At 55.8% G+C, this 23,326-nt stretch overlaps 1 protein-coding gene across 7 annotated transcripts; it reads right to left on the reverse strand.

Annotated features, from left to right (window-relative positions):
- Positions 1 to 23: 23 nt before the first annotated feature.
- On the reverse strand, positions 24 to 23,254 carry DLG4 (discs large MAGUK scaffold protein 4). 7 transcript variants are annotated; one of them, XM_082441597.1, is made up of 20 exons: positions 23,235 to 23,254; positions 14,596 to 14,661; positions 10,978 to 11,032; positions 10,782 to 10,840; positions 10,449 to 10,573; positions 10,181 to 10,350; positions 9,943 to 10,079; positions 9,650 to 9,794; positions 6,058 to 6,353; positions 5,846 to 5,948; positions 5,600 to 5,714; positions 4,063 to 4,239; positions 3,742 to 3,778; positions 3,621 to 3,648; positions 3,441 to 3,488; positions 3,259 to 3,360; positions 2,750 to 2,922; positions 1,761 to 1,870; positions 1,132 to 1,223; positions 24 to 958 (listed from the first exon to the last, which is right to left on the reverse strand). In XM_082441597.1, the coding sequence occupies exons 4-20, from the start codon at positions 10,809 to 10,811 to the stop codon at positions 852 to 854; spliced, it is 1,995 nt and encodes a 664-aa protein (XP_082297723.1). In that variant the 5' UTR covers positions 10,812 to 10,840; positions 10,978 to 11,032; positions 14,596 to 14,661; positions 23,235 to 23,254; the 3' UTR covers positions 24 to 851. The 7 variants fall into 7 exon arrangements, 6 of the variants coding, with proteins under 6 accessions (XP_082297723.1, XP_082297719.1, XP_082297718.1 ...); XM_082441593.1 differs by lacking the exon at positions 23,235 to 23,254 and adding an exon at positions 22,128 to 22,584 and having other exon boundaries at positions 10,782 to 10,832; positions 10,979 to 11,032; positions 14,497 to 14,661; XM_082441592.1 differs by lacking the exon at positions 23,235 to 23,254 and adding an exon at positions 22,128 to 22,584 and having other exon boundaries at positions 14,497 to 14,661.
- Positions 23,255 to 23,326: the final 72 nt, after the last annotated feature.

Raw genomic sequence — 23,326 nt, forward strand, 5'->3', positions numbered from 1 at the left:
AAATAACCAGGCCACACACCAGGTTTCAAGTATCTGTCTCTTCCTTTCACTCTCTCAAAAGAAAAAATAAATAAATTGCAGAAGGCGGCAGCATTTCCAGTCTTCCCCTGGCTCCCGGACACCCTACCCCCAACCCTGTCCCCCCCTCCCACATTCCCACTCCCTAGACCCATCCCTCCCCATTCCCCCAAAAAAAAAATCCCAGGAAAAAAAAAAAAAAAAAAAAAAAAGCCACAGTTAGACCTTCCACTCATGCAAACCGGCAAAGAAAAAAGGTGGGGGGCATGTAGAAAGCAGGGGGCTCACAGTGGAGTCCCCCTACTTATCCCCCCAAAAACCACCTTTGAGAAGAAAAAAAATGGAAAAAAATAAATGAGAAATCAAGGGACAGGGGGAGTTATGATGGGGGCAGGGATGACCCCAGACCCTGCCTCGGGAGCGCGCGGAGGCCTGTAGCCCTGCATCCCTGCAGCGGGGTGCTCCTTGAGGGGGGCCCTGACTTCCGGAATGTGTGTGGGAGAAGATGGGGGAAGGCAGGTGGCCCCTGGTGGGTCTGTGTGTGCGTTGGGGGCGGGCAGGGGTGAGGGGTCCTAAGGAGCTCGGGCTCGGGATCAGGAGCCCAGGGCTCCCCCCCAGACCCCAGGTTCCTGGGGTTCAGGAGTCCAGTTCTGGGGTGCGGGGATACATGCAGAGGAGTGTCCCCCCTCCAATGGGCTGGATCCAGTTAGAAAGGAAATAAATAAGAAGGGGTGGGAGGGAGGCTGGAGGTGCGAAGGGCGTGGGCAATTCAGTCCAGACCAAGGGCCTGGGCGATGGAGGCGGGGCGAGTCCAGGCCAAGCCAGGGCAGGAATCAGAGTCTCTCTCGGGCTGGGACCCAGATGTAGGGGCCTGAGAGGTCCTCGATGACGCGCTTCACCTTGTGGTAGATCTCCTCAAAGCTGTCTCCCTCCACGATGGCTGGGGGTAGGGGGGAGCAGGGAGTCAGGCCCAGAGGGGCACCTTTTTCTAATTCTCCTATCCACGTGCCACGGGGCTGCACCCACCCAAAGGGGACACCTCTCTCTAAACCACCCACCCAGTGGGGGCCCCCTCTTTGAATCTGAGCCAAGGGTGCCTCGTGTGCACCTCACCTGAGAAGCACTCTGTGAACTCCTGCTCCAGCTTGGCGGCTCTGTCGAAGGCTTTGCGGGCTTGCTCCTCTGTGATCCGCTTATTAATCTCTCTGTGGAGGAGAGTGAGAGACACACAGACCTGAGGGTGGGTCCTGCCCCGCCTTTTATCTCCTCCATCCAGGGCTGTGAAGTCGCAACCAGTATTTTCTTATCTGGAGCACGAAGCAAAAAGTACAATTCCCAATATCCTCTGGGGCCACAGACGGGCCCCCTCCCCATGACCCACCCCAGCCGGGTGTGGCCACTCCAGGGACCTCTCCAGAGCCTCATCCTTCCAGCCGGCAGCCCCAGTGAAGGACTTCAGACCCTAACTCCCGACAGCCCCCAGGCCCTGGCTCGGCCTAGCAGGTGTGTACCCCAGGGGTTGCTGGGAGTTGTAGTCCTGCCTAACCCGGGGCAGGAGAAAAGGAAAGAGGCCTGGGATTCCCTGTATCCTCTGGGTTCGAGCTCTAGGTGCAGATTTCCCTCAAGGGCTGCCGGAGCTGCTGTCCAGGGTTCTGAGGGGACAGTTCAACACAGAGGCCTTCTGAGGCCCAGAGCCACAGGTGTGGGCGAGCAGAGGGGAAGCCCCCTGGGACCATACTCACAGCACATTCTCCAGGGAGCGGGGGCGGATGAAGATGGCGATAGGGTGCAGGTGGGCCGCCTGCAGCCGCCGCACGGCATTGGCCGAGACATCGAGGATGCAGTGCTTCCCCTGGGGGCGGGCAGGGTGGGCGGAGGCGGACCAGCAGGTGGCGGGAAAGGACAGACACAGGCGCCAGGACAGGACACAGTGCATGGAAAGGTGGGGAACGGGGGATTGGCCGAAAGGGGAGTGACATGGATGTCGAAAGACACGTGGACATAGAGAGTTGAGACAGGAAGGGTATGGATAGACAGAATGAAAGACAGAGAGAAAAAGGCAAGGGGCAGATGGAGAGCAAGGGAAGGGCCAGCACAGGAGGGAGGGAGTGGGGGGAAGGAGGGAGGTGTGAGGAACCAAAAGATGGGGCACAGCAAGAGGCGGGGGGAGGTGGGGAGTGGCGAGAAGCAAAGAAAAAGGAGAAAGGAAGTAGGATAGAGGGAGGAGGGAGGGGAGGACGGACAGAGGACAGACAGATGGAAGGAACAAGGAGAGACAGATGGGAGGGAGGAGATGCAGATGGAGAAAGGAGCCATGGAGGGAGAGGGCAGGGTGGGGGCAGCAGGGAGAAGGTGGTGGCAGAGGAGTGGGAGGGGAGAGGGGAGAGGGCCAAAGGGGAGCCGGCAGAAGGGAGGGACCGAGTGGGGGGAGGCCGAGCCACCAAGGGCAAGGCCACAGGAAGAGAGGTGAAATGGGGCAAGGAGGAGGGCAGGGGAGGAGAGGGGACAGATGGCAGAGCAGAGTTTGGGGTCAGGGACCGAGGGAGGGAGGGAGGCAGGGGGAGCGGGGCACCCGAGAGCAGGCAGTCAGACAGAGTTGCCCAAGAGGAGAAGGAGGCGGAGGAGCGGAGTGGAGACCCAGCAGGGAAGAGACAGAGAGAGAGAGAGTTAGAGAGAGCTGAAGGAAGGCCACGGGGGGCGGGGAGGAAGAGGACGGTGCCGCGGCCCCTACCTGCTCGGCCACCTCGCGCACGGACTGGACGCTGGTTCCATACAGGTGGCTGTTGTACTGGCCGGCCTCAATGAACTTGTGCGCCTGGATGTCCTTCTCCATTTTCTCCCGGGACGACACAAAGTGGTAATCCCGGCCATCTATCTCATACTCCCGCTTGGGCCGTGTCGTATCTGCCAGGAAGTCACCCCACCACCCAAAGATCTAACCACCATCCCTCTAGCTTAAACCCTGCCTACAGTGACCCCCCCCGCCAGAGTGCCCAGCCAGTCCTTCAAGGAAGGGGGCAGCTGGGGAGACTGAGACCCAGGAGGGGCAGAGCCACCTTCCTCAGCAACCCCGGGTCCTCCGAGTCCCCGGCCTGGAAAGGTCACCGTGGAACATGAGGGTGGCTGAGAAGCACCCTTCTCTGAGAACCTCTGTGTCCGGCTGCATCCCAATGCCCGGAAGCGGCTCTGCCTGTGTGACCCCTTGGGCCCCCCCACCCATTCCAAGGCCCCGGCACTCACGGGGAACACAGGATCCAAACTTGTCGGGGAACTCGGAGAGGAGATCATCATTGGCGCGGTCCTTGGTGGGCCCGAGGATGATGATGGGGCGAGCGTAGTGCACTGAGGAGAGAGGGCGGGGTCAGGCGGGGAGCAGAGCAGGAGCAGGAGTGGCTGGGCCAGGTCGCAGAGCCAGACCTCACCTTCCATCTGTGTCACCGTCTCGTAGCTCAGAACCGAGTCTTCTCGACCTAGTGGGAGGCAGGGCGTCGGCAAGGGGGCTCTGAGGCAGGGGACCCGGGGCCCTGTGCTGCCGTCCCGAGGACGCAAGCGAGGCTCAGGGCCCCTCTCACCTCAGGTCTGCCCAAACGGACCCTACGTACCCTGTGATCCAGAGCTGGAGCCCCAATCCTAGGAAGAAAGAGCAGGCCATACAATCGGTCAAGAGTCCAGCCCCACGAGCCCCCCACTCTTCCACCCAAACTCACGGCCTCCTCTACCTACCTTGGCCTTTAACCTTGACCACTCCCGTCGCTCAACCCTGTGGGATACATGGAGGGATGGTGGAAGGGGCGTGTAGGGAAACACCCAGTGAGGAGCCCGATGGCCCCACCCCGGGCCAGCTGAGAGCCCCATCTCTCAGCAGCCCCTGGGCCCCGTGCTCCTAAATGAGGCGTTTGCCGGAAGTGCTCATGTGAGTCAAGGTGCCCGGGAAGGTCCAGCAGACAGATTCCCAAGAAGTCAGTGGGCAGACCCATGTCCTCCCTACTGGCTGCCCACCCTGGGGACCTTGGGAGCGTCAGTGCCTGGGGCAGGGAGGCTCACCGCCGTTTGCTGGGGATAAAGCCGATGTCATCAGTCTCGCTGTCAGAGTGGACCCGCCGCGCCTGCCACCACTCCTCATCACTGGCGTCGATGACATGCAGCACATCCCCAAAGCGGAAGCTCAGGGCCTGGCTCAGGAAGCCACAGTCCTTGGTCTTGTCGTAGTCAAACAGGGCCCTGGAGGGCAGGCGGCCTTCGGTCAGAGCCTGGTGAGGACTCCGTCCCCCAAGACCCAACCTGGGGGTTCTGCCCCGGGGTCTACAGACAAGCACGGCCGCTGGTGGCTCTCCCATAGGTGCCGTGGATTCTGAGAAACCCAAGAACTGTGTGGGGACCAAAAGCGCTACCAAAACTCATAATCACCATAACTATGAACTGTCATTCAGTCCACACTGTGTCAAGGATCAGACAGGCTATGGATTCAGTGCAATTTCTAGAGTAAGATCTAGAACGGCACCCTCCCAAGAAAGCAGTTGCAGTATGCACACACGTCACAGTCACAGGGGTAACGGGGACTCAAACTCGTAGGGAAAGAAAAAAAGATCACTCTTTGCAAACTCTGGTTACCCTCAGCAGTATGAAACTCCTGTAAGTCACAACCCCTGAGGTCAGGACAAGGGAAGGAATGACCGCAGAGATGGCAGAGATGTTGAGCAGAGCACTGGGGCTAGAAAGATGGGAAGGGACCCCAGGATTGCCCGGCATCACCTGGGAGTCAGAACTGACCAGCCCTGGGAGCCAGCCGAACCCTGCAGGGAGGAAAGGGCCAAACGAGGCTCCGGTTTGAGCCGGGCATCTGGGCGGATGGAGGTGCCATTCAGGGAGAGAGAACACTGACTGGGTGGGACAGAGAGCACGAGTGCACGGGAGAAAGAGGTGAGCTCACAGTTTGGGACGTGTTGAGTGTGAATGCCTGTGGGACATCCCCATGGACGTGTCCAGAAAGCAGATGGCCAGAACTGCAGGTCTAGACCTCGAGGAAGAGGTCAGGCCAGAGCTGACAGCTCTGAGAGACATCTGCAGAGCGAATGGCAGGTGAGGCCATGGGAGTGGATGGGCCCCCAAAGGGAGAGAAGGGAAAAAGCATCAGACACAGCGCCTATGCCTGCGGAGAATGAGAAAGAGGAGCCAATGGGAGAAGGAGCCCTAAGAAGGTAGCAAAATGCCACCGGAGAGATGGGGACAGACTGGAGAGAGCGGTGGTCCACCTCCCCTAGACTGCGTTATCCCACGGGGCTGGGCAGGCTGCGGCAGTATATTCCAAAAGCCGAGAGGCCCCCTGCTCTGCCAGGCATTAACCTTTGAGTTACCTGATTGTGGGACAGCTGGGGGTCCCAGGGGAGGTGCCAGGGTGACCGGGGCTAGTGGCAGTAGGGATCATAGGGAGTACTTCACAATGCTAACCTGTGCGGAACGCCAGCTGAGTGTCGGGCCGGCAGGGGTTGGGGGAGGGGGGGCCGGCAGGGTTGAGGGGGAAAGCTGGCTGGGGGACGAGGGGCACAGGAGGACGAGGAGCCCAGCCTGGGAAGCGTCCGACCTGATGTAGAAACCCCTTTTGGGATTGCTTCGCAGGGAGGCAGTCCCTGAGCCCAGGCTGCTGTTCATGAGCTGTTCCCGAAGGTCGTGGATCTTGGCCTCGAACCGGCTGTACTCTGAGGAAGGACAAGGTGGTTCCTGAGCTCGGGCCCCACACTACCGCCACCCTCCCTCTCCCCCTGCTGAAGCCAGGAGCCGAGGAGACAGAGAGCTGAGCCCACGAGAAGGCGCGCTTCAGGCCCGATACCTTCCGGTTTATACTGAGCGATGATCGTGACTGTCTGACCCGCGTTCTTCAGGGCAATGGCAGCCTGCTCATGGCTGGCGTTGCGGAGGTCAACACCGTTGACCTAAAGAGCAGGAGAGGCTGAGTCACTGGAGATGCGGGCCAGGCTCCAGCCTACAGGGCTCTGCCCTCAGGGGAGGGGGTGGTCCGGGCAGGGGCTGGCCTTCCCTCACCGAGAGGATCTGGTCCCCCTTCCGCAGCTCCCCACTGAGGTCCGCAGGGCCCCCGGCCAGGATGAAGGAGATGAAGATGCCTTCACCGTCCTCGCCACCCACGATGTTGAAGCCCAGGCCCGTGGATCCCCGGTGGATCCCGATCCGCCTCGGTTCTCGGGGGATGTCTTCCTCCCCGAGCAGGTCCTTGGCCACCGGGGAGTAGCGCCGAGGGGAGGTGGGGGTCATGGCTGTGGGGTAGTCAGTGCCCAGGTAGCTGCTGTGACTGATCTCGTTGTCCAGGTGCTGGGAATAGGCTGGGGGAAGACGTAGGCGAAAGGATGAGATGGAAGTGCGTGGAAGAAGACAGCGCCCACCACCCCACCTCCTCCCTAGGGAATCAGCAGAGCCAGATTCAGGGGAAGGGGAAGCTACTGTGCCAGAGAAACAAGGCTGGGGTGGTAAAGGGGGCGTCAGGTCACAGCAATGTCAGGGGCAGGAATTCACAGGTGACGTAGGGGTTGGTGCTCCTAGGGGACAGTGGATCTGAAGGGTACGTGACCTCGGTATGGCAGGGATCACGGAGCCAAGGAGAATATTAATACCAGGCTTTGGGGTTTTTCGTTTGGTTGTAGCATCTCTCAAATCCCTTCATCTATGAAATTCCTCTCCCTTTTTTTTTCCCCCCTCTTGGCCATTCATTTGTTGAAAAAACTAGGGCCCTTGTCTAGCAGAATTTCCCACATTCTACTAGGGAAATTCTAATAGGTAAATCACTGCTTGCATCCCTGTCCCTGGGGTGTTAACCTGCTCCTCTGCCTTGTATCTCCTGTACACTGGTCATCCGAAAAGAGACTCAAGTTCAGTTTTGGCAAGAATATTTCATAGGTGGTGCTGAGTACTTTCTGCATCATGACAGGATGCAATAATGTCCGGTTGCCTTTTCTTAGGTAAGACAAATCTGTAGGTTCAGGTATTGTCAGCCTGATCCATCCATTATAAAGCTCCCCATCAGGCTTTCACCTAAGAGTTTTAGCAGCCACTGATGATCGCTGCCTGGTCCTCAGAGTTCACTGGGGACAGCAAAATAGCGCCAATATTCTACGTTGTTTTTTTTTTTTTTTTGAGGGAGGAACATTTATTAGTGAGAATTCGTCTGTAAAAAAGAACGTTCCCGGGCTTCCCTGGTGGTGCAGTGGTTAAGAATCCGCCTGCCAATGCAGGGGACACAGGTTCGAGCCCTGGTCTGAGAAGATCCCACATGCCACGGAGCAACTAAGCCTGTGCGCCACAACTACTGAGCCTGCGCTCTAGAGCACGCGAACCACAACTACGGAGCCCGCATGCCACAACTACTGAAGCCCGTGTGCCTAGAGCCTGTGCTCCGCAACAAAGAGAAGCCACCACAATGAGAAGCCCGCGCACCGCAAAGAGTAGCCCCTGCTCGTTGCAACTAGAGAAAGCCCGCGCGCAGCAACGAAGACCCAACGCAGCCAAAAAATAAATAAATAAAGAGATAAGATTAAAAAACAAAAAGAACGTTCCCATATCAACCATTTGGTTACTCTAAGGTGCAGTTTGTACAGGAAGGGAGAATAAATGCTTGACTCTTTCCCTTTATTTGCCAGTTTTCAGAATGGATGAGTTCTCTAGCATCCTCTAAAGGTACCCAATTGTTTTGAAGTATCATTATAATCCTGTAGATTTTAACATATTTAATGAGTTTGGGTTGAATGGCCAGTTTCAACTTGACTTCTGTGTCTTTGACACGACCCTTTCATATCTTCCTTGCTTTCTAGTATGAAAGATGTTACAAGCTCATCTTGCACATTTCTTGCTCAAGATTTGGAATTGGCCCTTTCTCCAAGGAGCCAAGGTTCCTTTTGGTAGGTTATGGTGTTTAGAAACAAGACCATGTGATTTTAATATGGTCTTACAGTATGATTTCAGATTTGGTTGGAGCAGTCACATCTCGTTATTCTTTACCCAAAATTTCTTAGCTATTCTCCCAAATGTATTTTTCCAGTTGGGGGTAGGGGGGACATTAAAATTCTGACGAGGACTGCATAAAATGTAGAGATTAACTTGGAGACGACTGAGATCTTTAGCATATTATGCTTTTTGCGTCAGGAAGCATGATGTGACTCTCCAATTCTTCAGTCTTCTTTTATGTCCTTCAGTAAAGTTTCATCACTTTCTTCATGTAAATCTTACACACTTCTTGTCAAGCTTATTTTTCTAAGAATTTTATAGAGCTTTTCTCCTATGGCAAAAGGGATCTTTTTTTTTTACCCATTACATTTTATGGCCACTTTCTTAACCCTACATATTATTTCTAAGTTCTTCGGTTAATTCACTTAGATTTTAATCTAGATGGACAAAAGTATAATTTACAAATAAGGATAAGTTTGTTTCTCCCTTTTCAAATGTAGCATCTATTTATTCTTTTTCTCTTGCTACACTGCCTGAAAGCTCTAAAGCAGTGATTCTCAAGCAGGGTAATTTCACCTCCCAGGGGACATTTGGCAGTGTCTCAAGACATCCTTGGTTGTTCTCACTGGTGGGGAGGGGTACCATTGTCATCTGATACACAGAGGCCAGGGCTGCTGTTAAACATCCTACAGGGCACAGAACAACCCCCTACAACAAAGACTATCAACAGTCCCAACATTGAGAAACCCCGCTCTAAAGCAATGTGGAGTAACAGCAGCAGGAAGAGGCATCCTTGCCTAGTTGCTAACTTAATGTACACACTGCTAGGATTTTATCATTGTAATGTGTTCATTGTTAGTTTTTGATAACTATTCTTCAATCACGTTGAGGAAAATTCTTCTGTTCCTAGTATACTAAGTTTCCCTCCAAAAATAGGATGATGAATTTCATCAAATGCCTTTTCCACATCTATTTGAAATGAACTTACCCTTTTTCTCCCTTAACTTTTTAATACAATAAATCATACTAAGAGGTTTCATAATATGGAACCATCTTTAATTCCCTGAAATAAACCCTACTTTGTGACAATGTTATTCCCTTAATATTCTGCTGTGTTTGTTGTGCAACTATGTTATTAGATACTTTTACATCTCTGTTCAGAAGCAAAACTGGCCTATACTTTCCTTCTTCTTCTTCTTTTTTTTTTTTTTTTTTTTTTGCCACACCGCGCGGCTTGCAGGATCTTAGTTCTGCGACCAGGGATTGAAGCCAGGCCACGGCAGTGAAAGCCCAGAATCCTAACCATTAGGTCACCAGGGAACTCCCTACTTTCCTTCTTTTATATAATCTTTGTGACCATTTTCAAATGCCCTCATAAAATGAAATGTGAGATTTTATCTTTTCTTATATGCAAAAAGAGCATAAGAATTATCTATCCCATGAGGATTTGATAAAATTAGCCCTAAAACCATCTGGGCCTTGTGCCTTCTGGGGGAGGAACTATTGACAATCTTTTCTAGTTCTTTGATGGTGACCGATTTTCCAGCTATTCTCCAACCACAGGAAGTGACAGAGGTTGTGGCCAGTTCAGGGGAAATATCTTAAGAGGAATGGTCACCAGGGATGTCATGGGGTGACTGAGATGGGACATGGGCAGCTCTGGGGTTTGGAGGGCTCTCACAGGTTGTGATGTCTGGGGGAGCATAGCTGTCACTCAGGTAGGCATTGCTGGGCTTGGCCACCTTTAGGTAGACAACATCATACGTGTTCTTCAGGGCTGCCACGGCATCCTCATGCATGACGTCCTCCAGCCCCACACTGTTGACCTAGGGTCAAGGGAAGCAGAGCTCAGACAGAACCAGAAACATCCTCAAGACGGATGCACTGAGGGTGAGCCGATGAAGAAGCCTGGGCCTGCTCAGGACCAGTAGGCAAGACCTAAGTGTGGGCTAGAAAAGTGATGGGGGTCCTCACCGCCAGGATCTTGTCTCCAATCTGCAACCTCCCATCCTTGTGGGCAGCACCCCCTTCGATAATCTTGGTTACATAGATGCTATTATCTCCGGGGATGTGCTGGTTCCCTACACCTCCAGCGATGCTGAAGCCAAGACCTAGATGGAGGCGAAGGCAGAGGTGGGTGCCCAGGTACCTGGGGAGCAGGCCTTGGGGCAGCAGACAGTGGGATGGGGGTGGAGACATAACGGATTACTACCTTTAGGCCCCTTGATGAGCTTGATCTCCATGAGCTTCTCAGCCGGGGGCTTCCGGCGCATGACGTAGAGGCGGACGATGGAGCCTGCCTCTTTGAGGGCCTCCACCGCGGCTGAGTGGGTCACCTCCCGCACGTCCACTTCATTTACAAACAAGATGCTATCGTTGACCCTGAGGGCAGCAAAGTGGGCCTGAGCCAGGAGCTTCCTGCTGCCCTGGCCCTCCCTTTCAAGGGAACCAGCATCCTAACCCCTGTCTCTTCTCCCCACCTGAGACGGCCATCCTGGGCAGCAGCCCCACCAGGAATGATCTTGGTGATGAAAATGGATGGGTCGTCACCGATGTGTGGGTTATCAGTGCCACCTGCGATGCTGAAGCCCAGACCTGAGTTACCCTGGGCAGAAGGAGGGGAAGAGGGTCAGCTCCCCTCACCACCCACTCTAGACAGGGCAAGAGGGTAGGGGAGTGGGTCAGGGAGCTGTGACCAGAGCAGGAAGGGGCAGGGTTAAGAGGCTGGCCACACAGAAAACATGGGCACAGAGAGAAGCGAGGCACAGACAGGGAGCGAAGGGGGAGGACCTCGGATGGAGAAGCCTGCTCACCCTTTCCAATGTGATCTCCTCGTATTCCATTTCCCCCTCCGTCCCGTTCACCTGCAACTCCAGCACGGGCCAGAAACACAAGAGCAGTGAGACAGACTTCCTACCTGAGAACCTGGGCCTACCCTGGCTGCTGGGACCCAGGCCCTCCCTGTCTCCCTCCTCTCTTCTGTAATGGCCACAAAATCTAAACAACTCACATATCCCGGGGCTTCTAAGGTATCTGTGTTGACAATCACAGGGGGAGAATTGGCCTGTGAGGGGAAAAAGGAGACGAAAAGCTGCCTGAACCTTGGCTCAAGAGGGAGCCAGTAACCAAGAGTCCCACCGGCCTGGCTACCTTCTCAGCCTCTTAACCCAGCCCGCTCTGCTACCCTTGACTCCCTGAAGGACCCAGCCTCAGTCCATGTTACATACACACACACATACACATGCTGGACCCAATTCTGCCCAGCCCAGGCCCCCTGCATGTGGAAGGAGGTGTCTGAGAAGGAGGAAGGGAGAGACAGCCAGATGGGGGAGCAGCAGATGGTAAAGGGTTGGGGGGGGGCCGCCTTGAGGGGAGGAAGCGTCTCACCGGATGTAACACCACAGAGTGTTACATGCCTTATGTGCTACACACAGACACCACAGGGCTTATGTCCCCTGGGTCCTGCTCCCCCTTCCTGCCCCCATCCCTGTCCCTATCGGCCCACATACACCCAGATACCTTCATAACCCTCCCTCAGATTTGCCCCTCATTTTCACACACATTTGCCCTAAACCCTGGGCCCCGGGAATCCGGGGTTCCCCCAGATGCAGGCCGCACCCTCCCTCTCGCCCACCCACCATTCAATCTACTCCTTCCTCTAGGGACCCTGTTGCCTAGCAACGGTATCTAAGCCCAGCCAAGGCCTGGGGAGACCCACCTCCTGGAGGCACCGTCGCCAGGACAACAGGAGGGGGAGATGGGGCGTGGCCTAAGGGCAACCAGATTCCCAAAGGCAGAAGAGATCCTCTAGCCCCGCCTTTCCTGACCTGGGCCCCGCCTCCCCTCCCCCCCACCGCCCCGTTAGCCCAGCAGAAATAAGTCCAGGCTGAGGAGGATTGAGGGCGCAGCGCACCCTGAATAACCTCCCTTCCTCCCTCCCGTACGCCCCTCACCCTATGCAGTGCAAAGCACATCAGGAAAGGGGAGTGGTGAAAGACATCCGGGTCCTATCCTCTCATCTACTCTCCGCCCGCCCACCACTTCATCCGGGAAAGGGTTAAAGTGGGGTGTGCCCAGGTCCCTGACGTCAGTCGCCTCGACGCAGCACGGTCTCTAGACTCCAGGGCGGAGCCCGCTTTAGGCCGGTCCTAGGGGCTTCCCCAATTGCCTGGGCAACCGAAGCCACGTTTCCATGGCAATGGGGGAAGGCGGCCAAAAGCCTCCTTCCGGGGTCCCCAACCTATCTCCTCCTTAAACAAGTATTTATTTGGAGCCTACCAAGCGCGAGGCACTCATCACGGATTCCCCAGACTCCTCGCTCTCTCCTTCCAAAGGGGTCCCTCCTCTCTCCTACTGCTATTTGTCCATACTACACATTTTCAAGCTCTATAGTTGATTTCATATCCATAAATCTATTAACACCATCCTCCGACCCTTCAAATCTCAGCAGATGCTAACTGTCCAACCAATAGCCACTGACTGCCGAACTCTCATCCACACGTCCATCCTCTATCCCACAGCCTATCCTCAATCGCCATCCCCATCCTTATCCTAGAATTTCCTTTCCCAGGCCCCATCTTGTATCCGCAACTACCTTCATCTGTGTCCCCTCCCTCTCTCTACCCCACCTGATATCCTCCATCTACATCTCTGCCCCACCCTTCAGTTCCCATCTTCCATTCTCCATCTGCTTGCTTCCCTGTCCACATCCTCCCATCCGGGCCCATCCCTTATCCGTCTCCTGCTCTTATACTCCACCTTAATTTCTGATTCCCCAGAGAAATCAGCACCACTCTCCCTTAGTTCATCCTCAGACCCTCAAGATTCTATGACCAAATCACAATCCTTCATTCTCAACCCATTCCCCCTCTCCTCTGAAAACTGAGGCTTCTCCTGTCCCCCAGCTCAGGCCTTGTCGTGGGACCTCCCTCCCACACTCATGGCCTCCAGCACGCTCTCCTTCCACTTCCCTCTGCTTCCTGGGCTCAGATTCCAAATCTCCCTAGTTCTGTACTAACTACCACCTTCTCTCCTCTTCCCCTTCCCCAGGGACTTAATGGCCCCATCTTGGGGGAAAAAAAGCATCTCTAGTCTTCTTCACTCCTTGCAGCCCCCAGAGTTTCACAGGAATCCTCTACACCATCTCCTCATCTCCAGAGCCTTCCTTTCCTTCCTCTCAATCAGCTCGACCTGCTGCCCTGATTTCACAGTCTCATCCTTGTCTGTCTCCTGGCCCAGGACCTCTTACCCTTCTGTTGCCTCTCCACTTTGCTACCTGCCTGAGAACAGTCTTTTTCTCCCTCTCCAATTCCTCTCCTATCACATCCTTCTCACCCCAGAACCTACTGCTGCCCCCTCTCTGCCTCTTCATCTCCAGGCTCAGAAACCTCCTCACCATCTTCTTGGTGAAATGTCAACAACCCCCCCTTCCCAGAGCATCCCACAAGATCCTAGAATCTCACCTCTAACCCCACAGTATTCCCCTGAATCTCCCTGCTAGCCTGGTACACTCCATCCTCCCCAGCCTGTGCCCCCAGGAGAGGAGATTGAGGGGGAAGTAGTTGGGAAGTGGCCTGGAGAATGGAAGGTCTCAGAAACAAGGGTCTTGGGCAACAAGACTGGAGAAGGGAAAACATACTGTGAGCACAGAAGAGAAGGGGAAACAGGTGGTGGTGAATAATAATGGGGGGACACGGGGCGGGGTGGGGGGGAAGAAAGAAATCCGGGTGGAGGTGAGAGCCCAAGAGGAGGGGAGAGGGGAGGCATAGGAGGAAAGGAGAGAAGTGATGAGTAGGGAAGGGGGTAGCTGGGAGAGGGGGAGCCGGCTGCGGCGGCTGCCGAGGCAGAGGACTGATCAGGCCGCAGAGGGCCTGAGATGGGGATCAGGGAGAGGGAGAAAGAGAGTGCGTGGGAGGAAGAGAAAGACAGCATCTAGAACCAGCCTGCCAGCCAACAGGGAGGGAAAGGCAGCGAGGGGGGTGGCGCACAGGAGGGGTGCAAAGGCCGGAGCAGGGGATGGAGGCAGAAAGGCCCGGGCGACTAGTCTCAGGCCAGACAGATGGAAAGGGCTGGAGAGCCAGGCCCAGAGGCCGGAAGTGGTGGGGGGAGGAGGCAGCGAAGGGACAAGAGCAAATGAGGGCAGCGCTCTGGCCACAGAAAATGGAAATGGAGGTGGAGGGTGTGAAGGAATGAAGAGGGCTGGGGCGCAGAGAGCATCCTGGGGGATGCACACATCTCAACACACGTGCGCACAGACACGCAGACACACACACACACACACACACACACTCCTGGCTGTAAGCCCTACACCCACTCCCAATTGCTTGGCCTCCGTTTCTCCTCTTTGGTAACCAGGTGTTTCCAACGCCCCAAATGCCCCCTCCCTCCCCCGGCCCCAGGAGCCCAAGCCCAGCTCCCCAGCCCCGGCCACCCCCCACCTACGGCTCACGCCCTACCGGGCCTTGGGGGATGTTGTAGCTCCGAGGCTCCGAGGGCCGCACTGGGGAGGGGGCCGCCTGAGTCTCCTACCTTGAGGGGGGAGAAGTGGGCGTGGCCCACGACCCCTTGGACGGCCTCGAGGTGGGACAAGTTCCTCTCCGCCACGTGCACCAGCTCGGGGGCGTTTACCTGGTTGGGGAGGTGGGCCGGGCTGTGCTCCAGAGGGGGCGTGTCTTCATCTTGGTAGCGGTATTTCTGGGGATGGGGACGGAGGCGTCACAGGGGCCGGCCCAGCGCCTCGGGCTCCAGGCTGCCCGCCCCGGCGCGCCTCCTCTTCCCCCCGCCAGTGCAGTGCGGAAGGCCCTGGGGCCTGACCAGCTCCTCCCCCTCCCTGTCCTCCAGCCCATTGGCTCCCCTCTCTCCACCTCCCCACATCCCCCTCTCCCGCCAGGACCTCGGCACCTCTCCTCTCTTCCCAAAGCCCTGCCCCATCCCCCAACTCCTTCAACTCCCAGCCTAGGACCCCCGCCTTCTACCCAGCACACTCCCTCCTCCGGCGTCCGTTTCCTCACCAGAGCTCCAGCCCCTCTGACACGTGCACCCCCGTTCTCTACATCCATCCCCAGCGTCCTTGCTTTCCTCATCAGCTTCCCCCCATTTCCTCTTTACCTCAATCCCACTGCCTCCTTCCAGTTGCTTCTCCCACTCTGTACCCCACCCCACCCTCCTTGCCTCAGTCTCCCCACTGCAGCCTCTACCCCTGGAATGAGTGGCTCTCCAGCACCTTGCAGGCCCCAGGCAGGGACAGCAGTCAAGCCCTTCAACTAGCCGGTACTTGGCGTCAGCCCCCCTGGCAGGACAAAGCTAAACCCGTCCAGCTGGCCTCGCTGGTTCCCAGGTCATCGGCAAAGGGGCCCCAGGAGTCTACCCCCGCCTCTACAAACGCCCACAGCCCAGGCAGCTAATCGGATATACTAGAAGGAGAAGGGGGAGAAAGGGGGGAGGAACAGAGACAGTAGGGCTCAGAAGGGGGGCAGGAATGGGTGTCAGCTTCCAGGTTTGCTGACTACGGAAGGGGGTAGAGCCTCAGAATGAATTCCTGGTCTCCCTCCGGCCTCTTGGAGTGAAAGACCCAACCTGACCCCTGACTCCCTTCCTAACTAACCACGTGCCATCTCAAGGGCCTCCCATACTACCTTAATAGGGACACCAGTAAATGAGATTAACTGGGGACCAGAGAGAGGAAAAGGGCAGCTGGAGATACTGAAGGGCAGCGCCCCTGCCTGGGTCCTCCCACATCTGCCTCTGCTCCCATAGGAGCAAAACCTCCCCAACACCAGGCTCCATGGCAGAGGGGGAGGCTACCATATGCAGGGCTCCCTCAGAGACTGGAGAAGACAGAATACACTTCCCAGTACACGTGGGTGAAAAGAGAAGGCAAGATTTCCCTCTCAAAAAAAGTATCTGAGAAACTGAGAGGACCCCAACATTTGGAGACCAACAGTTACAAGGTCAAACTGGAGGAAACTTATCAAGGTCAATGCCTGATGCTACAGTATGATTCTGAAAATTCTGAGGATGAGGAACCAAGGCTGAGGATGTAATCCAACTTTGGCCGTGGTTAAGGATGAAGGAAGAGAATAGGAAGAGGAAGATGGTACATGGACTCTCAAACCCAGGACACAGAGACAGCTGGGATCAGGAGCACCTTGATACATTTGAAGAGCCTTAAAGAAAGAAAACAGGGGCTCATCAAGGTACACTCTGTTTTCTGGCCTTGGAGAGAGACTTGACTCGGAGACAGTCTTGGAGAGAGAATCCCAAGCTCCCTCCAGGTTTTGATATCATGAACACCAAAAGTGGAGAAGAAGGGAAGCTAGGGGAAGTATAAGCTAAATAATCCTCCTCAAAGCTGGGCCCTCCTGGATAACAGAATTCGATGAAATGAAAGAGGTTGTCATTCCACACCCTGAAAAGGTGGTCTTCAGCCTGGACAGTATGAGAGCTGAGGGACGGAGCCCCAGAACTGGAGGGGCCAGGGAGAAAGGGAGAAGGCAGCTGTGCCCCCACTTCACAAGGCCCCCAGTTCCCTGCATGATACATGAGGCAGGGCCAAGGGTTTGCAGCTTCAAGTTTTGGAGTCAGGGGAAGGGTTTGAGCCCAATGCCCCTCCATCTTCACCCCACCTCACACAGAAAATTCCTGAATCTCGATGAACTGTCAGGGTGCACATAACGAAAATGGAAGTTTGCAAAGGGACATTTCATTGTTTATTCTAGATAGGAGATGAAAGTAAATTTGTAGCACAGTGAGACTGCAGACACCTCTCCCTGCCCCATCCCCATGGGGGGCGGGGGTGTCTAGGACTGAGGAAAAGGCTCCTCCTGACTGGAAGACAAGGTGAGGGAGATGGGGAACAAGGAAAGGGTACCAAAGTTCCCAGAATGTGGCTGGAGGAGGTTAGGGCCTGTGCCCAGTCCCTGGACATTTTCTAAGTAAAGGTAGTAAGGAAAAACCTCTGGAGAGGTGGGGTTGGGAGAGAGTCATTCGGAAACTGCAAACTGGTAGGTGGGGGTCAGTGTCAGCACCTCTCATCCCAGATGACAGGACAACTAAAGCAGGACAGGCAAGAAAGGAGGATCCCCTCTTTTACCCTACAGGGACTCAGGGCCGCCGCGGGGCGACAGCTCCAGTGCTATTGGGATCAAGTCTGAACCCCCAATATATTAAGGCACAGGATAAATCAAAAGGCTGGCGGTCACTGTTGTTCTTTCCCCCTTGGCTCCCTCCTCACCGGAGCCCCAGTTACAAGAATGACCTGGAACCCAGCCTTGTACCCCCAGAATAGAGGGGTGTGAGTGAAAGTGGATGATCATAGGAGGGGCGACCCACTGCGCCTGTCCGCGAGACACTGCAACCCAGAGACCCCGCCAAGCAGAAGGAAGAGCGGAAGCACTTGAAGCTTGCACCCTGAGATTTGGGGGGTCCGGGAAGAGGGGAGCGGGGCCGGAGCCCGTACCGCGGCACGTACCACGCAGAGACACATGGAGGCGAATCTGTTCCGAGCCGACATGGAGAAGGGGAGGGGGACTGAGGGGAAGGGGTGGGTGGGAGAGCAAGGGTCCCGGGGTTGGGGGAGGGGGAGGGGCAGAGGGGCGGGGGCTGCGGCGGCCGCGGCAACTGGAGGCTGCAGCCTGGGGGGTGGGGGGGAACGGCGCCTGCGCAGTGCGGGAGAGCGTCACGATGGGAGAGAAGGGGTGAGGGGAGACCCTCTTAGCCATCAACTTCCCTGGTTCCAGCTGTTTCTCTGTGCACTTCACCTTCCACAGTATATTCCTATTCCTTTACAAATAGACTCACTCCTAAAATTTACCAATTTATCGCTCTGGTTCTCTGGGATTAGATTCTATCTAATCTCCCACCCCTAAAATCACCAGGCCCTAACTATTACAAAACCTCACTGGACTCTTAGGGTGCAGGGAAGGAAGCAGCACTTCTCCCTCACTTCAGAAGGACCCCCAAGGGATCTAAACTGCCTCCCACAATCCCCTTCCCCCAACCTCCCCAAAGATTGTTAATGTATACAACATCCCCACAGATGCTAAGACACCTCCTATTCTAACCAGCGGGAAAGCCCCACGTGATAGCCAGACACCTCTTTCCAAGAGTTGAAGGACCACGGATCCTGTTGTGCCCTCAAATTAATCTACCCTTTAAATCATCCCTATTAAAATTATATCTATTCCCCCAATCCACTGACAGAGACCTTGAAATTAGTGCAACTATTACCCTTGCTCTAATGTAAACACCCAAATAAGCAGTCCTCAAATTTGTTTGGGGTCCCCTGTCCAAATCCTTGAACCTAATGAGATACTCATGAGTTTCTAATATACCATTCCCCAATACCACCAAATCCCATTTCAGGGAATACTTAATGTAATTTAAAGCTGACCTTCTAAATTCAATTGAAACCTCTTCAATTTATTACCAAACCTTTAAATTAAGAGATGTTTCCCTATTCCTTTTCTTTCCCCCTTAAATGCATACATTACTCCCTTTTCTGGCTGCCCTCCCCTACATCTCAACATTCCCCCCACCATGATTCTGAATTTTAACTTTGTTGGAAGATTCCTCCCCAATATATCTATCTCCCCCACACCCAAGTCTCAAAAAATTTTTACCAAATTAAGATCTGGCCTGCAACTTGCAGTGACCCACAAATCTCCCATAACACCCCAAAATGACTGCCTCAGATGTCTTGCATTCTGTCCCAAACTGAACCTGAAAGCATCTCTTCCAAATATTCTCCCATTGAACGCCCACCGTTCCAACTCTTAAAGCCCAGTGAGCAGTCTCCTAAAATCTGCTTCTCTGGCTTTTCTAAAATGCCTACATATGGTAGAGAGGACAGACTTCCCTAGAACCTGACCCATGCCCCCTCTCTCCCCGTTGGTTGGAATCTGTTAGATGCGCCCCCGAGATGACCCCCAAGGTCCTAGTTTCATATCTGGATAGAATGCTTGGATCCGGGAGCCAGTGCGGAATGGGCTGAACTCGAAATTCCTTCTAGAAAAGAAAATGCACAGGCCCCAGTTCTCCACCAGTGGGCGCTGTGGCCCATTAAGACCCTCCCCCATCCCCCATTTCCTTTTTCCCTCCATTTTCCGTTTCCCCGTTGCCTGGCAACGCAGCAATCCAGGACTTTGCTGTCGCCTAGCAACCGTCTCCCTGGAACATAGAGCTGAGGTAGGAGGTTTTGCTCTGATGAAATCCGAACAGGCCTCCATCTTAGGAAAACTGAGACGTCAGATCGCCCAACCCCCGGATTCTCCTTTCCAAAGACCCCCGCGCCCCGCAGTTTCTTAGACAACAAGCCCCTCAAACCCCGTCTCCTTTCGGCACATGGGACCACGCCACGCCCCTGCCGGGTCAGCCCCGCCCTCATTTCGGGCCGGTTACCCAGGCCTAAGGCCCCGCCCCTTTCGTTGCCCGCCACCCTTGGTAGAGTAAGCCAGACCCCGCCCACCTGCCTCCAGGAGACCGCGCCTCCGTCCACTTCCCGCCCATTCGCTCCCCCGGCCTCGCCCACACTGCCCCTCCGCCACGCCCCAGTCGGCCAATGAATGAGGCCGTTGGCCACACTGCCCCGCCCCCGGCATCTTAGCTTTGCCCAATAAGGACCACCCGGAGGGTTTAACCGCTTCGCCTCCGGGACTCTGGCCAAATACCCCCGGTCTTTCCCCACTTTCCCCCCTCCCCCACTTGTTCTGCTCCGCCCCCCGCCCCCCTCGCCCGGCCCTCAAGTCCGCCACGCAACTTCAGTCGTCGCCGGTTACCATGGCAACGGCGGCAGCAGCGCGGGGAGAAGGGGGAGGGACGGGGGTGGAGTGGGAGAAAGAGATGCTCAGAGACAAGAGATACAGGCAGAGAGCTAGGCACAGAGTAAGACTAAGTGATAGCTATAAAGGCAGAGTTCGCACAAAGCACAGGACCTGGCACATTGTAGGCATTCAATAAATGATCCTTAAATTACTGCGGCAGAAGTCTAAATATAGGCAATGAAAGATGGAGGACTCAGACGGAGCTGGGAAGCTCAACGACCGCAAAGCATGAGCACCCTCTACCCCACCCAGCATTTTGGGGGGGAACAAGTGCCATGTGCCCCCTGCTGGCTCCTCCTAAGCTAACCCTCCGCTGCCCTGGATAGAGATGAACCACAACTCCCAACAGCCCCAGGGGCAGCAACTCGCCAACACTGACGGATCTTGCGCCTCAAGGCCTTATGGGACTTCGAGTCCCCGCCATCCCGAGACTGACAAGTTTTCCGGCCAAGGAACGTGGCAAGCCTGGGTCTCCACACCTCTGTAAAACCACAAAATGCATGATCCTGTCTGCGCAAGACTCCTTCCTTCGGGGATGCTCAACCCTGGGCTCCATCGAAGAAGCAGGATTCTTGAAGGGAGATGAATAAACCCATCCTCCCGGAATAGCTGCCATTGCAGGCAAGCCCCTCACCCTTGCTCGCGTATGTGTGTTCACATGTTGGAAGCAGAGCCCACACGTTCCAACTGGCTTTCATGTACACCTGCACATAAGGGACCATAGCCAGGGAGCCTAAGGCTAAGAGGCAGGCTAAAGGCAGGAGACAGGAGGAACTGAGAATCAGACAGACATTAAAGGAGAGCAGGCCAGAGAAACTGAGGCACAAAAATCCACTGAAACTACAGGGATGGGAAGAAGAAGCAGTATGGGAGAAAGCCCAAAGCCCACAAAATGGGGGATAAGCAAGTAGCCCTGGAGAGGCGGTGGGGGCTTGGACTTAAAGGTCCCCAGCCCCCAGTCTCCTCCATCCATGCTCACACATGCATGACGCATGTGTAGATGCATGTGTATACACATATGTGAGTTTGTGGCAGGGAACATGTGTGTCCTCAGCTCCCTCCCCTGAGAATCTGCAGTTCCCACTAAATATAACCCCCTCCCCAGCCTGTGACTCACCCAGACCCCGCCTCCCCGGCCCCCACTTCCTGTCCCACCCCCCAACCCCCAGCTGCCTGCCACCCGCCCAAGCCTCCCTCCACACACCAGGCATCCAGCTTTCCAGTCCCAGAGTCTTACAGCCAAGACCTAGGTATTCTGCATCCCACCAGAAGCTTGCTAGTGCTCCCCATCCAAGATCTCCTGCACTTGCCAGGCTCCAACCACAGGGACACCCTTGTACAGATCTTCACTGCTGCCAGCCCGGCCTTTCTCCTACACCTTCTCACCCCAGTAACCTTAAATCCAGGTGTCTTCCCCCACCTTGATCCCAAGTGTCAGGGGTGACAGGAACATTCCCCTCCATCTGCTCTTCTCCCTCTTTCTCAACCAGGCGTAGATTCAGTGTGGGAGGAAATGGGGATGTTGGGCACCTGCCTGGGCCACCCCCAAATTTTGCACCACGCACCTGGTGCCCCTCCTCAAATCCCCTCTCCCCAAACCTCTCATCCTCCTCCTCAGGAGCTGGCAACCTCAGCTGCTGCAACCTTCTACCTCCCAAGGGAGTACACCAAATCCTAACCTCACCTGGTCCATTCCCTCAGGTGATCCTATGTCAGGCCCCAGCTCTCTGACAACTCCCAAGTATCCCCATTCCACATGATCGAACCCTAAATTGACAGTTCCCTCCAATTGAGAGCAGCCCCAAATGTACCAGCCATGAGACGCTTCTTTTATAGCCTGAAGGCCCACCCCTTCCCTGCCAGCTGACACCCCCAGACCAGTCAGGTACTCACAACCAGTAACCTTCTACCCTCAAGCCAGGAGCCCCGTGAAATTGGGCAAGGCACCTGGAAGCCAGCTCGTCCCCCAAGAGGGAAGAGGTCCCCCCCGCCATGTAGTCCACCTTCTAACATACAGCAAGCAGGACTCCCATGTGAGCCAGGCTTCTCCTTAAATAAGTCTCCCTCAAACATCATTGGTGAACCTCAAAATCCACCAGATCCCCCAAGTCACAGAATACCCCCAATTTTCCATTACCCTCAAAGGGCTCACTCCAGGGGGCACCTGTGGCCAAACCCAGCATTTTCTCAGATGTGAACCCCCAAACTAAATTACGACCCCCGCAGATACATCTTCTGATGCTCTCACCCCAGGGCCCCCAGCCGCGGATTAGGCCTGACTAAACCCTCCCCACGAACTCATACCCTCCCCGCAGTTTATAGGTCCCCCCTCATGCTTACCTTGGTTGTCACTATACAGAGACAGTCCATGTTGGGGGGCCTGGCCGCGGCGGCGGGTAAGGGGCTCTGACTTCATCGGAGTTTCGTTCCTCCCCTCCGTGGGTTCTCACCCCTCCCCCCTCCGCACCCCACTTTTGCAGGGGGGGCCAGGATGGGGGGAGGGGTGAGAGGGGAAAGAGGGGGTTGGAGAAGGGAAGGGTAGGGGAGCGTGGGAGGGAGGGGAAGGGGGCCCTAAAAAGGGGTCCCCAGTGGAGGGGAGGGGGCTTAGGGAGCACACCCCGATTCTCAGGAGGGGCGGGGGCACCGGGGGCTGGCAGCCCCGGAGTTCGGGGGCTGGGGCATGAGCTGAGGTGGGGGAGGGGAACTGGATTTCGGGGAGCCCCGGGGTAGGGGGGGGTCTTGCCTAACGGCCAGGGGCTAGGGGCCGTGGCGGGGGAGTGGGGTGGGGGGGGTCGGAGGCGGCAGCGGCCGAGGGAGCCGTGGAGCCGAGGAGGGAAGGGGAGAGAGGAGGAGAGAGGAAGCAGGGGGAGGGAGGGAGGGAGCGAGGAGCGAGAATTGGGGGGGGTGCCTTGGCAGAGTTAACTGCTTCCGCGCTGGCAGGAACCCGGATAATGGGAAAGGAGAAGGAAGCAGGAGCCCAGAGGCCCTGAGACAAACATGGAGTCTCGGCCAGCCACCAGCGATGACAGCAGAGGCAGTGAGGAGGGAGTTCATTTCTCAGACAACGAGGCACACACAGATGGCCTGGGGGCACCCGGGGTTGTTGAGATACTGGAGAAAGGCCATGGTAGGGGGTAGGGAGTGAGGGAGGGGCTGGCAGGAGGGAATCCCTGGGGGCCTAGTGCTCCCTCAGGATTCACAGGAGGAAGCCTGAAAAGTGACTGTGTCCTAGACTCTTTAGTGCCTGAAACTGGGGCAGGTAAACAAGAGCGGGAAGCAAGAGGGCGAAGGGGCTACAGGACCGGAAAGAGTGCATTCTCCTTGCCCCTGACTCAGGATGTTGTCCCCAGGGCCCCCAAGTCTCAGGTTCATATTAGCAGTACTTTGGTCCCCCTCCAGCCCTGCCTGCTCCCTCGGGAAGTCAGGCCCCCACCCTCACCCCTTTACCTGACTCTCTGAGATGGAAGCCTCATAATAGTCCAGGATGTCTGTCACAGGAACAGAGCTGAGTTAGCTCTCCCCCCCCCATCCCCCCACCT

Source organism: Balaenoptera physalus (assembly GCF_965194825.1).
Source record: "Balaenoptera physalus genome assembly, chromosome: 20".
NCBI classification, from domain to species: Eukaryota; Metazoa; Chordata; class Mammalia; order Artiodactyla; family Balaenopteridae; genus Balaenoptera; species Balaenoptera physalus.

What these genes read in the sequence shown, in the direction of transcription:
- DLG4 (XM_082441592.1), bottom strand. Translation starts at nt 22,157, where the DNA reads ATGGACTGTCTCTGTATAGTGACAACCAAG. An exon ending in TTGGAGACAAGATCCTGGCG is followed by an intron (nt 9,795 to 9,942) that starts GTGAGGACCCCC and finishes CCTTGACCCTAG; the next exon opens with GTCAACAGTGTGGGGCTGGA. An exon ending in TCCCCCAGACATCACAACCT is followed by an intron (nt 6,354 to 9,649) that starts GTGAGAGCCCTC and finishes GTCTTCCCCCAG; the next exon opens with CCTATTCCCAGCACCTGGAC.